We start from the raw sequence: 14,962 nt of genomic DNA on the forward strand, positions 1-14,962 counted from the left end.
TCTGGACTTTTGTTAAACAGTCTACATCAAGAAAATTGACACTTTTGTCTCAATAAAGAAGTACTTCTTGCTTATTAACAGTCTCTTGATAAGATCTGGCCACACCATGGTTCTCCACTCAACCGTGATCTCTGGGACATCGATCATTAGTTAATATGGCCTAAAGGATGGAGCACTGGACTCGAAGTCAGGAGATTTTATTCAGGATAGATTGATTTAAATCACCAAGTGGAAAGCCTCGATTTTAATTTTCCATTTGTACTTCAGTTATTTTCTAAAGAAAGGTGTGGTCTCATTGTTTGATATACCCATTAAAATATGTTAATTTCTAACTAAATAGAGCCTTTACATTAGATTAGGTACATCTTTTTGCTATCTAGGAGGATACACTATAAATGCATACCTTTCTTCAGGCAATTATATAGCTTAAATATTTTCAGATCTGAGATCCTTGTACAATTTTAGTATGTTAGAAAATCTTGAATGATATATTGCTTATTTACTAGATAATAAACTTTTTGCTCATGATTTGTGTCAAGCTACTTTGGGATAGTAATTGGAAGTTTAATTAAACATACAACAGCATATAAATTTTTATTAAACAAAACCTTAAATGTTTTTGCATACACATAACTTCTCTTATCAAAAGATGTTTCACATTTACAATTAAATGATATATTAAAGAGAGAGATTAACTGAGGGCTGAATTAAACTGATCAGAAATAATCAGCCTGGGAAAATTTTCTAATATGACTAAGTGAAAGTGATTGGAGCTTAAGTTCCTACTCACTTATGTCTCTTGAAAATGAGACAGTCTCCTAAGTTATTTAGGCTGATCTGTTGTGCCATATTTATAAAGCTTGACCTCAAAAGTTAGATGTTCTCCCTGATTCTTTTGTTATAGAAAAGCAGCTTTTAGTTCAGTTTTTTTTATGGAGGTTCATAGATTCAGCATACTTTTTTATTGAAATGTTTTAAAAGATTATAAGTAGTATATAAGTAGTATAATAAGTATAAGGGGGACAGCCCAGCTGGGAGTGGGGAGCCTGAGGAGCCAGGAGCATCGGGGTATCACCTGGGCTACCGGCAGGAAGCCTGGGCAGCAGCCTGGAGGAGAGTGGGGAGCCTGAAGGCAGTTGGGCTCTAGTTGTAGCTCCCCACCCAACCAGCTTTGACAGTTTCGCAGCTCTAGTATGGAGCCATGTAATTGACAAGAATGACAGCTAATAGCTGATGTAAGTAACCTGCAGTGTCCACATGGACACTCCATTGCCCTGACTGCACCAACATAAGCCCTATGCATCTTATATCAGTATAGTAGGACACTTACATCAGTGGCAAGGCAGTTGTGTGTATGCTGACATGATTAGGTCTACATAAGATGCCTTATGTTGACCTAATGCTGTAGTGTAGACCAAGCCTAAGTTATCTTTCTGCTTTTATGTCCTGGAACTATTAGGGACTAGAGGGCCCTTGATGTAATTTAGAGCAGACTAAGGGATGCGCTAAATTGTGCCAACTGGAGTAGTCCCATTGGGACTTCTTTGCCAGCTCAGGATCAGAGTGCTATGGACTCCTGCCCCGCTCTGGCATCCTCTTTCCCTTTTCCTCCCTACCATCAATATTCTCCCTAAGTGGAATTAAGTGTAGTGGGTTGTGTTGAGCTCGTTATGTCCACTTTGTCATCTGAAGATTTCACTATGTCATGGTAATTCTGGTTGCCCCCATAGGGGAGACTGAACAGCAGCCAAGGATTAGGGTCAGTATTGTGAGTATGAACCTATAGTTTATTTAGTAAGCTGTATCTAGAATTATTATTCTTTTAATTGAGATTATTATTGTTTTCCTTACTGTATTGTAGTACCATTGTTTTTCTGGTATTTTCAATGAAAAATTCAGTTAAAAAAATTCAAACCTTTGGATTTTGGAAATTGCTGAGGTTGTAGGTGATTGACCCGGGCTCTATAGGGGGGAGTAGGTTCTCGAACCCCAGAAAATCACTCCCAATCAAGATTGGGTAGGGGAGCTTAGGGACCACCCTTGCTGTCACCCGGTTAATATTCCTTTGGATCTCAATCTTCACTGGGGCCGAAGGGTAGAAATCCACAGTCCCGTGCATGCAGGTTATCCCCGTGTGCTTGGCCTGGGTCAGTTGGTCTCGCCCCACCAACTTCCCAGAGACCAGCGTGACTGCACTCCCAGAATCTACCAGGGCCGTGGTTTTGATGCCATTCATCTTTACCGGCATGGTATACCCATGGGGGGCCTCTACCACCCCTACCAGGCCGATGAGACTGCTGCACCCCCCGTGACCTCCCAGATTGCACTGCATGGGTTCATCCCCATTGGGGCACCGGGCTGCTACGTGGTCCAGTTCCCCGCATCCATAACACCGATATGATTGGTTAGTTGCCCCACCCTGTCCTGGGCTGTTTGGTCGGCCATCCCCGTTCTCGCCCCCTGTGTTCCCTGGTCCCCTTCGGTCCTCGGGCCATTCCTCAATGACCCAGCGCTTGGGTCCCATCCTCTTGGGTCTCCTGATAGTCCCGGAACTGGGGTTGGGGCCCAGCCTCTGGACCCGCCATGTATTTTCCCGGGGAGTCAAGGATAATTCACGGGCCGCCAACTTTCTCTCGACCAGGGTGACCAGTTCGTCATAGGTAGAGGGGTCATTCTGACCCACCCAGGCTCAGAGGCCTGATGGTAACCTCATGTATCGGTCTATCACTAGGAACTCCACCATCTTCTCAGTGCTAAGGGCCTCAGGACACAGCCACTGCCAAGTCAGGTGGATTAGATCGAACAGCGGGGACTGGGGTGCTTTGTCCTCCTGGTACTGCCATTTATGGAACCTCTTGGCTCGCATCGCTACCGTCACCCCAGATAGGGCCAGGATTTCAGCCTTCAGCTGGGAGTAGTCCGCAGCAGCTTCCGCCGCCATGTCATAATAGGCCTTCTGGGCCTCTCCCCCTAGGAAAGGGGCAAGGACACTGGCCCACTGATCTTGGGACCAGGCCTCCCGCAGGGCTGTTCTCTCAAAGACCAGAAGATATGCCTCTACATCATCCTCCCACATCATTTTCTGCAGGTAGTTGCTGGCCCATATGGCCCGCACCCCATCTTGGCTGCCACCTCGCTCCACCAGGACTTTCAACTGGCCTACTACCTCCTGGAGTAGGGCCCGGTCCTGGACAGCCTGGCTCATCAGCAGGTGGTTGGTCTCCTGCTGTAATTGTACAGCCTCCCGCTGGGCCGCCACCTGGACCCAGGTAGCTTCCTAATGGGCAGCTGTGGCTTGTACCAGGGCTTTCACCACATCCTCCATCTTGGTAGTGGGGTGGAACCACCCTGGTTTAAACCCACTGTGCGTTAAAAATCCCACTCCTGACACCACGTGTGGCAGATAGCCAGCTTCCCTCAAGTGGGTCTCGCGCTTCACTTCTCGTAGTGGGCCAGGGAGTCACCCGTCACCCCGTCTCCCCTGGGGAGGGAGTAGGGACCCGGGCCCACCCACTCCTCCGGGTTCCAGCCCAGGGGCCCTATGAGTAGTAGCTGTGAGCTGCTGACACTGTATTCGCAGCTGCAGTCTTTTTCCCCTGGGCTACTTTTCCCCCCTCAGTCCTTCTGGCCTCTCAGGCCCTGTTTCCTTCTTGCCCCAAACTGAGCTTCCTGACCCAGACCCCTGTGCCTGGGGGAGTGTTTCAGTCTGGCCAGGGGCAGGTTCCTCCCTCTCCTGGGCTCAGTACCTCTCTTGCGACTCCTCTGCTCTTCCACACTTCTACTATACTCCTGTCTGCTCCTCGTAGCGTAGCACAGCACACCTACTTCCTCCAGCTTGTGCACTGTTTCTCTGGAGCAGTGGGCTTTTATCAGGCACCTGGCTGGGCCTTAATTGGCCTGAGCTGCTCCTAATTGCCCTCTACCGGTCTGCAGGGAATAAAGCCCTGATCATTCTGAGGCTTACATACCTCCCGTCATGTACTCTCCTACTGGGAGGCAACGTGGCCTCATGTCCACTGCACTGGACTAGAACTCAGGAGACCTGGGTTCTATACCCAGCTCAGTTACTAGCCTGCTGGGTGACCTTGGGCAAGTCTCTGTGCTTCAGTTTCCCTATCTATAAAATGGGGATAATGATCTTTGAAAACAGCTTTAAGATTTAGACTCCTGCACGGAGCCGTGAGCACGGGCGTGTTCTTGGCGCGGTTCACCCCCCGACCCGACACCTGCCCCTTTTGCGGCATGAGGGAGACCCTGGCGCACACGTACCTGGAGTGCGCCAGGCTGCAGCCCCTTTTCCGGCTCCTCCAGAACCTCCTGTTGAGGTTCTGGCTGCACTTTTCCCCACACTTGTTTATTTACGCACACCCCATCCGTGGCCCCACAAAGTCGCGGGACCTCCTCGTCAACCTCCTCCTGGCCCTGGCCAAATTGGCCATCTTCAGTACCAGGGAGGGGAGGTTGGCTGGGGAAGCGTCCTGCGATTGTGGGGTCTATTTCCGTTCCCTTCTCCGTTCACGTCTCCGGGCAGAGTTCTTCTGGGCAGCGTCCACCGGCTCCACGGACACCTTCCGGGAGCGGTGGGCGCTGTCTGGGGTTCTCTGCTCGGTGTCCCCTTCCGGTTCCCTTCGTTTATACCTGTGACCCTCATGCCCTTTCCTGTTTTTACATTTGTTGTCCCATGAAATTAGTTGCTCTCTAGGTCCGGTGGCTCCTCCCCTTGGGCTGGGGGAGGGGCTTTGAGCGGTGGGCGGGCTCACGCCCGCCCACCCACCCTAGTTTGCAAATAGGTGTACTCTCCTACTGGGAGGTAACGTGGCCTCATGTCCACTGCACTGGACTAGAACTCAGGAGACCTGGGTTCTATACCCAGCTCAGCTACTAGCCTGCTGGGTGACCTTGGGCTAGTCTCTGTGCTTCAGTTTCCCTATCTATAAAATGGGGATAAAGATCTTTGAAAACAGCTTTAAGATTTAGGCTCCTTCATGGAGCCATGAGCACGAGCGTGTACTTGGCGCGGTTCACCCCTCACCCTGATACCTGCCCCTACTACGGCGTGAGGGAGACCCTGGCGCACGTCTATCTTGAGTGCGCCAGGTTGCAGCCCCTCTTCCGGCTCCTCCAGAACCTCCTGCCGAGGTTCTGGCTGCACTTCTCCCCGCACGTGTTCATTTATGCACACCCCATCTGTGGCCCCATGAAGTCGCGGGACCTCCTCGTCAACTTCCTCCTAGCCCTGGCCAAATTGGCCATCTACAAGACCAGGGAGAGGAGGTTGGCCGGGGGGGTGCTCTGCGACTGTGGGGCCTACTTCCGTTCCCTTGTGTATTCACGCATCCAGGCAGAGTTCCTCTGGGCAGCGTCCGCTGGCTCCCTTGACACCTTCCGGGAGCAGTGGGTGCTGTCCAGGGTTCTCTGCTCGGTGTCCCCTTCTGGCTCCCTTCATTTAAACCTGTGACCCTCACGTCCGTTCCCGTTTTTTCATTAGTTGTCCCAAGTAATCAGTTGCGTTCCAGGCTCAGTGGCTCCTCCCCTTGGGCTGGGGGAGGGGCCTTTGGCACTTCCTGGTTTGCAAATAGTGTACTCTCCTACTGTCCTCTGCCCTTGCTATATCACACCTTGTGACCCCCATAAATTCATCCTATGACCCCATTTGGGGCTGCAACCCCCAGGTTGAGAAACACTGATCTAGATGAGTTGATATACCCCCTGAAAGATTTCAGAGTACCCCCAGGGGTACATGTACCCCTGGTTGAGAACCACTGCTCTACAAGACAGAGTCCCAGCCCCAAGAATTTTATATAAAATGTAGATGCATTTATTATAGAGGGTTTTTGTTAAAATGATATGTCTGACACTACCTTTTGAGTTAACTCTTACAGACTTTAAGGAAGACAAAAGGAATGAAACCCTTACCTCTGTTTGGGCACTCCTAGGCTGGGTAAAAATGCTGGAGCAGCATGAAGGGGCTTGATAGGCCCACTATCATCTGGAGAAGGATTCCTCTGGAGTAGGAAAACAGCTGTAATCTACTGTATTTGGACTCTCATGCAAACCTGAGTGTAGGGGCCAAGTTGGGTGTGGGGATAGGGACAGGAGGAGCATGTCAGAGGTGGGACTGCAGTACTTTAAATATTTTGAGTAATGCTGTGGCCCATAGGGCATATCTGGTAGACTGCTAAAAGTTAGGCACTCAGTGCTGTCAGAATTATTCTGGGGATCTCTTTGGGTCCCTGAGCAGTCCAGGATTGGTTGGGCGCAACGGTGTTTCAAAGCCAGTTTAGCCACCCTGGCTGCAAGTTTTGTGCTGCACCTCTAAGAGATGCAGCACAGAATCTCATCCATGCTTTTTCATGGTGGTTTGAAAAAAGAGAGAACAATCACTGTGCACATCAGAGGCAGGAGGGAGTTCCAAAAATATGGAACAACATGGAAGAAAGCATGGACATGAGAGTAAGAATATGGTTAGAAAGAAAATGATGAGGTATGAGTTAGGTAAAGCTTAAAGAATAGGGTGGGTGGGGAGGCAGTATGAAAAAATAAGAATACTATACAGATACAGGTTGATCTAGAGATCACTGCATGCACTTGAACTTAATGGGCCAATGTAATGGATGCAAATTCTCTGACCAGTGATATTGCACAGTTTAGACTAGTATGAATTTGACTTGCATTTTCAAAGGCATATTGACTTATGCAGTGAATGCAAGTTAGATGTTCATCTTTTTTGTTTTGACAAAAGGTGTTATAAAACTAATGAATTCTTTGTCAAATATGTATACTAAATAATGTTAGAAAAATGATTATATATAGTATTTTAAGAAAAAAAGGAGTTTTTGCTTTTTGTATGTGTTTCTGCTAATCCAGCATTTGAATACTTAGTTAAAACACATGGTTGTGTAAACCATGAAACTGCCTTGCGTGTCTTATCTGTAAAATCTTTGGCCTATGCAAATAGCAGGTGAAGCAGAGTATCAAGAGGGAATTGTTAGCTACAGGTTACCCACCAACCCAAACAAGACAAGCTAACAAGTAAAAAACTAAGGCCACAAAAATGGACCACTAAGATAAAAACAACTGAATGGAAGCAGTGGACTGACAGAAGTAGATGATGAAAGTAAGTTTTAGCAGGATAAACAAAAATGTATTAGTCTAGATTATGTGTAGTGTAGTTGTAGCTGTGTCGGTTAGTTTAGATTAGTTGTTGTGATTTATGCATGAAAATAGTTTAATTAGCAATTTAGAATACATAGGCTCATAGATGAAGTTACTGGGTAAGCTGAATATGCACAGTTTCAAAATGATATGAAAGATAGGTAATTGACAATAAGAGAGTGGAGAAGACACAGGAGCAAACATAGACACCAGAGATTTGAAAGAGTAGCCGTGTCGCCAAGTGAGGTAACATGATCAATTATTTTTCTTGCCATATCTGTTTTTGCATGTATATGTAATTCACAGTTGATAATAGCATTGTCTTAAAATGTACATAATAAAGGTTAAAAGAAACCGCTTAAGCATGAATTGAAGTAGATCTAGTTTTTCATACAACAAAGAGGATAAAAAGTAAAAGCCACACAAATATTTGAGCTTTTCAGAGATATAGGTTTGTAAGATGGAGGGAAAGGACAGAAGTTAGCTAGACTGTAGAGCAGAGGTTCTGAAACTGGGGAAAGGGAGACATGGTATATATTCCGGGGGAGTGAGAGAAGCTTTAGGGGAAAAACAAAACAAACAACTTTATTGCACACATTAAGAGCTGGAGAGTGGGAGAGCGGTGGCTGCTGGCTGAGCACCCAGCTCTGAAGGCAGTGCTGCTGCCAGCGGTACTGGAGAAGTAGGGATGGTAGGGTGACATGGTCTGGTACTTACTTCTCCGCTGCTACTGGTGATGGTGCTGCCTTAAGAGCTGGGCACCTGGCCAGCAGCCACCACTCTCTGCTCTGCCTGTAGAGCTGGGAGGCTGAAGAGTGGTGATTGCTGACTGGGCACCCAAGGGGTGGGGGCATAAACTACTTTAGACACGAAGAAGGGGGATGCAATCAAATCAGTTTGCGAACCACTGCTGTAGAGTATTGATTGGTGCCCGTAACTTCAGAATGTTGTAACTAGTCTCAATAACTTTACTCTACTTTGGTTATTGTTATTTTAGTGGTTATCCTCAGTAACAGGCCGTATTTATAATTATATATAATAATTCCCCTGTGACTGAAAGTGAATCGAATGGATTGAGAATACTTTTATGTGACTTAAAATATTTTTGCATTATTGCCCCAGCTAGGCTTTAAGTCACCCTGGCATTCCTCCGGATCCTGGAGCTGTCTGGATGCTTGTCCTGTCTGAAGTAAATTAGAAGAATCTGGAGCCTGCTGTAGCGTACAGTGGTTGCCACTAGATTCAAGGAGCTGTTTTGATGGCTGGGATTTGGTGGGGAAATCTAGCCAGGATCCTTTTTCCTTGACTAGTCACCCTGCATAGAGATCTTGAGGAAACGGGAAGAGGCACAAATTCTATTTTGTGTAGGTTCTTATACTTCCATCATCACTTTAGAATCTCGGCAGCTTCCATTACTGCATTGAGAGATGTGACTAACATGGTCACATAGTTTGTTCCTCTCTCATCCTCTCCACTGGGGGAAAATTGTGTGTGCAGTGAAATTTTTGTTTTGCTAGGGTTTTGGTTTTAGTTTTAAAAAAATATACATCATGTTACATGTTTGTTAAAAAAGGCTGAAGAAATGTGATTTGCAGTTGGAGCAGAAAATGGTGAAGTTTGTGATGGTCCATAGCTCTCATGGGAGTTTTGTTTCAGAGTGTCAGACTAGCCCCTGAGAAAGTTCTGCCCTCCGCATATGTGGGCTTTTATATGCAGGCCTCGCTACAGTGGCTCTTTGTCATATGAAAATGCCTGTAAGAAGAAGAGAGATGAAAAGTAGTTCAGTTGAATAGGAGAATTAGGCCCATAATCTTGAGTTTAATTTTAAGCAGAAAGATATTTCATCTTAAAATTACCTGTGGGCAAAAATCTGAAGCTTTATCCTAGTGTATTATTGCCCACAGAAGGTCATTATTTCAACTCTTGGTTTTCCATTGTAAACATCCATGTTCTGGTGGGTGTGGGTAAAAATTGTGTAAAATGTATATACAATATGTATGTGTATTCTCAGTATATATAAATCATCTTAAAGTTAGTTCTCCAGGAGAGTGGATTTTCTGTTTGTTCCATTTTTTTAATAAACAAATCTCTGATGAGTCCATAATGACTTATTAGAGTACTTATAGATATAACAAAGGTTTTCAAAAGAATTTATCATATTTATATGTAATTCTAGTGACTAGTGACATGACCTATTAATGTAAAAAAATAAAATAAATCAGTAGCCATCCACTACTGCATTTAAACATGTATCATGGTTAAGGAAGACTTTGTTATGCATTTCTAACAAATTCCATTCTTGTTGGATTTGAGGTTTTGCATGGTGATATTTATATTTTCCCTCATTCATTTTTAAGATAGACATTTCATAAAGTGATTTTCTTAATTCAGTTCTACAGTAATTAACCAATAAAAAAACTAGAAGAAAAGACATTTAAGGCTGTCATTTCTAAAGCCCTATAACCCATTCAATATTTTAAAACAAAAACACATATTCTAATAGTCATAATCATAAATATCTAAAAATAACAGCTTTCCTACAGTAAATTAGCACCAAGACTCTGCTTGAAGATGAATAGAAATGTTGAGAAAAGTAATCTCTCTAATCTACCTCCCTTTTTGTGTACATTAATGCTCAACAATGAGATTCTTGATCCAAGTTAAATCAGTGCTGTTTCTTCCACTTGATAAATTGTGTAGCAAACTGGGGTTGCAAAATGAAGTGAATGTTGGCATACAGCATGAGTTCATCTATGATCAGTGATTAAAAATTATTAAAGGTCTTCCTCAATCTAGAGATTTTTAAAAGTATGGATCATTTTTAAACATAGTGAGTTTATGGTTGTGATAAGAGGGAGAAGGATGTGCAAGAGGAAGAAATTGGCAAAATGGGGAAGATTTTTGAGCAGATGTGTAACAGCTATTTGTATGTAATTAAGCTCATATGTGAGGGTCTCCTTTGTTTTAAGAATAAAACAAGACAATATATAACCTTTACCTATCTTTTGTTTTTTTTCTAGTGATATGCAGCTTTCGAGGATCTATACCACAAGGCTTAGTTTTGGAACTAGGAGAAACTGTCCAGATCCTGGAAAAATGTGAAGGTTAGTATGATTGATTGAAGTGTGGATGTGTTCCCAAAGATAAATCTTATTTTCACTGAAAATATATAAAAAATTTTTTACAGTTGATTTTAATAAATCATTTTGGTACCATGATGCGTCACATCATCAAAATACTCTGATAAAACCTCATTTGACCCACTTTCCCTAGGAAAGACTAGAGCATTACTGGCAATAATCCAGTCTGATAGGAGGTCAGTATGTTTAAGTAAACCATCTGTCCAGAAAATGTTTGAACCCTGACCTAATTGTTTTATGGTCATTGTATCTAGCAGTGAATTTTCATTATGCTGCTTTTGAACAGATATCTAGATTTCAATCATATTTTGTAGGTTTTTTGTCCCCTGGCTATTAAATTGAGCTTACCAATATTATTTATTTTCAATAAATGTTTGAAAATATTTTTAATGAAATGTACTAGTAACTGGGTTGGGACCAAGACTGAAAAAGAATAGTTTGTTGAAGTGATTGATTCATGTAAGAGTGTTTTACACTTCTTTACCTTCTTTTTACACTTAAAACTAAACGCCATTTCAAGTACATTGCAGCAACAGCAGCTGTTCTCTGTCTCTGAATATATACATAGAGGATCCAATCCTGCTGCCTTACTCATGTTAATAATCCAACTGAAGTCAGTGCTACCAACCACAAGTATAAAGGATGTGTCTTCTACTGTACAGAAAAAGCAAGTGACTGTAAATTATTTGTTTGTAATACCATTGAGGCATATTTTTGATAGCATAAAACATGAGAGATAGCACATGTTTCATTAAAGCCTCTGAGACAGAATCATAGATCCTTAATCCAAAAATGTCTTTAAAAATTAATCCAAATCCTGGATCCCTGGTTATGAATCTGAATTGCAGATCCATGATTCACAGAGTCGTGTTGTGTCTCTGTACGTACTTATTACCTTCCTCCCTCAATCCCCAGCACAGATGATGCTACAGCAACCATTCTCTGTTTTTCACCACCTGAGTGCTCTTTTCCCCATACACAACCAAAATCTCTGTTGCTGTTGTTGCTTTCCCCTCTTCCTTTCAGTGTTGTTTCTCTGCTGGCTCTCTCTTCAATGATAAAGTTGATTTATGCCTTTTTCTAGAGATGTGCCAGAATGGTCCTAACTTGTCACTCTGCTAACTTTCTTTGAAGGCAGGGAGTTTTGTAATTGTTAGCTGTGATCTTTCATCCATGAATAGTCAATCTTGTAATTCATGAATGTTACGTAACACCAAAGAAAAATTAGGATTTTTTTTTAAAAACATGGATTGCAGTATTCTAAAATTTACTCAAGCAGTAGTTTAACATAGTTTATCTTAGCCCGCAGACCACTGTGAATTATTACAGTAAATTCAAATTTTAAATCGACAATTCCAAAAAAGCAGATAAAATTTTAAAAACAAAAGATTTACCCTTCCCCCAAATCAATTATACCTTTAAAATCGTCACTCCTAAAACACATGAAAATAAGATTTAAAAAATTAGAAGTATAATATTTCATTTTGGTCAAAAGTGGCCTCTTTAACATATTTTTTTCTTATGATTATGGCCAACCAGGCAAATAAGGCACTAGCCTGTATAACTGAAACGTGTAGACTGCAAAACAAGTATTCTGATTGTGAAGATGATATGGTAAAAGGTATCTAGGCCAAAAATGGAAATAATCATTTATTTCGTGCGTGGCAGTACAGACAATAAATAGTGTGGTAAGTTTTCAGCCTGGACACACCCACGTGGCCAAAAATGATGGTGTCTCAAAAGCAGCATAGCTCTCTTCCCTCCAAATAGGCTTTTTGGGTAGTTTGAAACAGAGACCTCTAAAGACCCTCCTTAACATACTGTTGTTTAAAATACTTCAATATTTCTCATAACTGTAGATATTCTTTGTTAGAAAGCCAGGAAACATTTGTCTTATCAACAACTGCCACATCTAGTAGTTACAGTTATCCTCTGCTCTGAGCTTATTTAAGGTTTTCTCACTTTTGCCTACAGTGCTAACCAAGGCAAATTCCAAAAAGCCCAAAAAGTGGAGGAAACGGTGAACTTGCAAAAGCCAAGGGAGCATCAGTGTATATATCTTTCTGAGCTTTTCCTTCAGACATAACTGTGGAATATGTCAATTCATATGCTGAATACAGAGACAATAATTAATATTAAGGCATTGGGCTTTTGTGTAAATAGTACATTCCCTGATCTCTGCCCTGAGTAAAGCAGTTGGGATGTAATTTTGAAGGCTGAGCGTTCTCCATAAAAGTTTATTTTATACACTTTGTAATTCGCTTCAATTCTTCCAGCCCCAAATTTCTGCATTTTACAGTATTTGGGCACAGACTTTAGCCTTAAACTTTAAGCTGGAATGCTCTCGTGAATGTGAGTGAGTGCATCACTGCTTGCATAGAACCTCAGACTTTCTTCTTTATCTTCTCTATATGTTTATCTTCTTGGCAATTATGAGTAAAACAGATATTTGAATAGGGGAAAAGCCTGACCTGTTCAATATAATGGCCATCAATCATCCATTTATACAGCCTTGGTCTGTGGCCAGAGTCAGTTGCTTTAGTTTTCTGATAGTTTATGGGCAGGTTCTTTTGCTTGCAGAAAGAGTTAATGTCCTTTAAAATATGCTCTAAGCCCAGGGGAATTTGGGCCCACAGAAGGATGTTGTCTGCATAAAGAAGGACCAACACAAATTGGTTCAGAATTTTGGGAGGGAAATATTACACTACTCCTAAAGCTGTCATAATCTCATTAATATAAAAATTAAGAAGGAAAGGCACCAAGAAGCTACCATTTATGAGGGTTATAGGGTAAATTAGCACATCTTGCCACCCAATCCTGATCTTGGCCACTGCTTGTCTAAGAAGGGCTTTCAAGATAAAGAAGCCCAGGGTCTATGCCAGCCCTTGCAAGTTTCTCCCAGTGATGACCTTCTGTCAGTAGACTCAAAAGCTGATTTCAGGTTGACAAAGGCTGCATACATTTTTTTTTCTCACCTGGGGGAACAATCTATGTGAATCAAATGAGAGAGGACACAGCAGTTATCAATGACAAAAATTGGCCGTTCTGGAAACTGACTTTGCAACACTAATAAAATATTCTTGTCAGATGTCTGAGGTAAATCTTAGTTTTCTGGTATGACAAAATAATGTATATATTTATAATTTTGTGAATGGTTCCAGTGCACATCTTTGTAGACCAGATTCTTGAATACTACAAACGTGCCAGATAAGGTTATTAGGCCATTAACTCTATGGACTTAAAAGAAAAAGTTGTTCCCTGGGATTTTTCCAGAGATGGCATATGTTAAGGATGGTACCTGTCTGTAGTAGTCTTTGTTCTGTGCAACTAAATTTGCAAAAATAAAATAAAAATATCCTCTGTGTAGAAGTGGGAGCAATCAGAGGAAAAATGCTAAAGAGGAAAAAAAAAACCCATGCCAGGTAACTCATACAGAAAGGGGCAGGTTTTAAAAATAAAGCATGTACAGACGGCTAACAGAAGAATGCAAAAAATCTGGTATTTTCATGCATGCATAATAGCTAGTTAATTGTCTAGCTAGTCATGTGAACGTATGGATATATGATTTGCACTCAACTGCACATGCCTAATTTTGAAAATGTAATTTAATGAATGGACTAGAAAGGAATTCAGATGTCTGACTATTTTAATGATATCTTAACTGATAGATTCAAGAGTCTGGCTTAAAGACATTAATAGTGATGTTATGATCTCTTATAATTTTTACTGAAGTGTTTAGTGAGATACACTTTGGATTTTCTTTTAATTAAGCTTGTATGCTAACCTTCCTGGTTTTACGAAAAATAGGAAACAGAGAACCTTTTAAATAACTTTTTTTAATGATATCACAGCAAATTTGATTACACTATCTGCAAGCTCTGAGTTTTTTTCCTATGGAAAATTCTATACAGCCCATGCCTCAGTTTAGATCTGTTTTTATGTAGCAATGTAATGTCTCTTTAAGGCTTGCAAGGGGACCCTTACTCAGTCAGCACTACCCCATTTCAGGTTTGGCACCCAAAAATATCTGTGAACAGGAGGACACAGTCGCTGAGTGGGAGAAGCAGGTTGGAGTTCATAAAGAAGCGCATATTGCTGTGACTCCATGTTTAGGGTACAGGCTTGGGATTCCAGAAGCAAGGTGGACTGGAACTTCACTCTTCTTTAAGTAACGAGGGCTCAAGCTGGTTCTTAATGATTCCAGTCAGCCTCTCTTGCAGCACTAGGAGAGGCTCACAAATATGGCCTCAACACAGCCTTGATTGTAATCAGAGATTGACAAGACTTGCTAGGAAAAAGGGGCACAATATTTAAAGAGCACATGTCATACAGAAAAGAGAAACTTCAGACAAGAAGTCAGCTATGCTAAGTACACTTTAGAATGTTATTATGCAGTGAACCTACTTTCTTTGTTTTTTCTTTGGTAATGGTTTTGAGAAGGATCCCATGGGATTAGTTTGTGCCACTCTTTAAAAGTCTGCAGAAACTTCTCTCCCTTTGCCTCACAGAAATTACGGAGTACACAACAGGCAGCAATAACAATGGGGATGTTGCTTTCGCTGAGCTCTAACCCAGTAAGCAAACTGCACCAGCGACCTTTTAAATGTCCAAAGGCACATTCCACCACCATTCTGTACTTGCTCAGTGTGTTGTTGAACCACTCCTTA

The 14,962-nt window shown here is 42.4% G+C and overlaps 1 protein-coding gene across 1 annotated transcript in view; it reads left to right on the forward strand.

The window, feature by feature from the left end:
- DOCK3 (dedicator of cytokinesis 3) overlaps window positions 1-14,962 on the forward strand; it is a 460,968-nt gene that overhangs the window by 50,870 nt on the left and 395,136 nt on the right. The window contains 1 exon segment of the mRNA XM_067568165.1: window positions 10,176-10,259. Within this exon segment, the coding sequence (XP_067424266.1) occupies window positions 10,176-10,259 (84 nt within the window).

Source organism: Emydura macquarii, unplaced genomic scaffold (assembly GCF_026122565.2).
Source record: "Emydura macquarii macquarii isolate MOO-44397 ecotype Brisbane River unplaced genomic scaffold, CSIRO-AGI_Emac_v2 contig_2846, whole genome shotgun sequence".
Lineage (NCBI taxonomy): Eukaryota > Metazoa > Chordata > Testudines > Chelidae > Emydura > Emydura macquarii.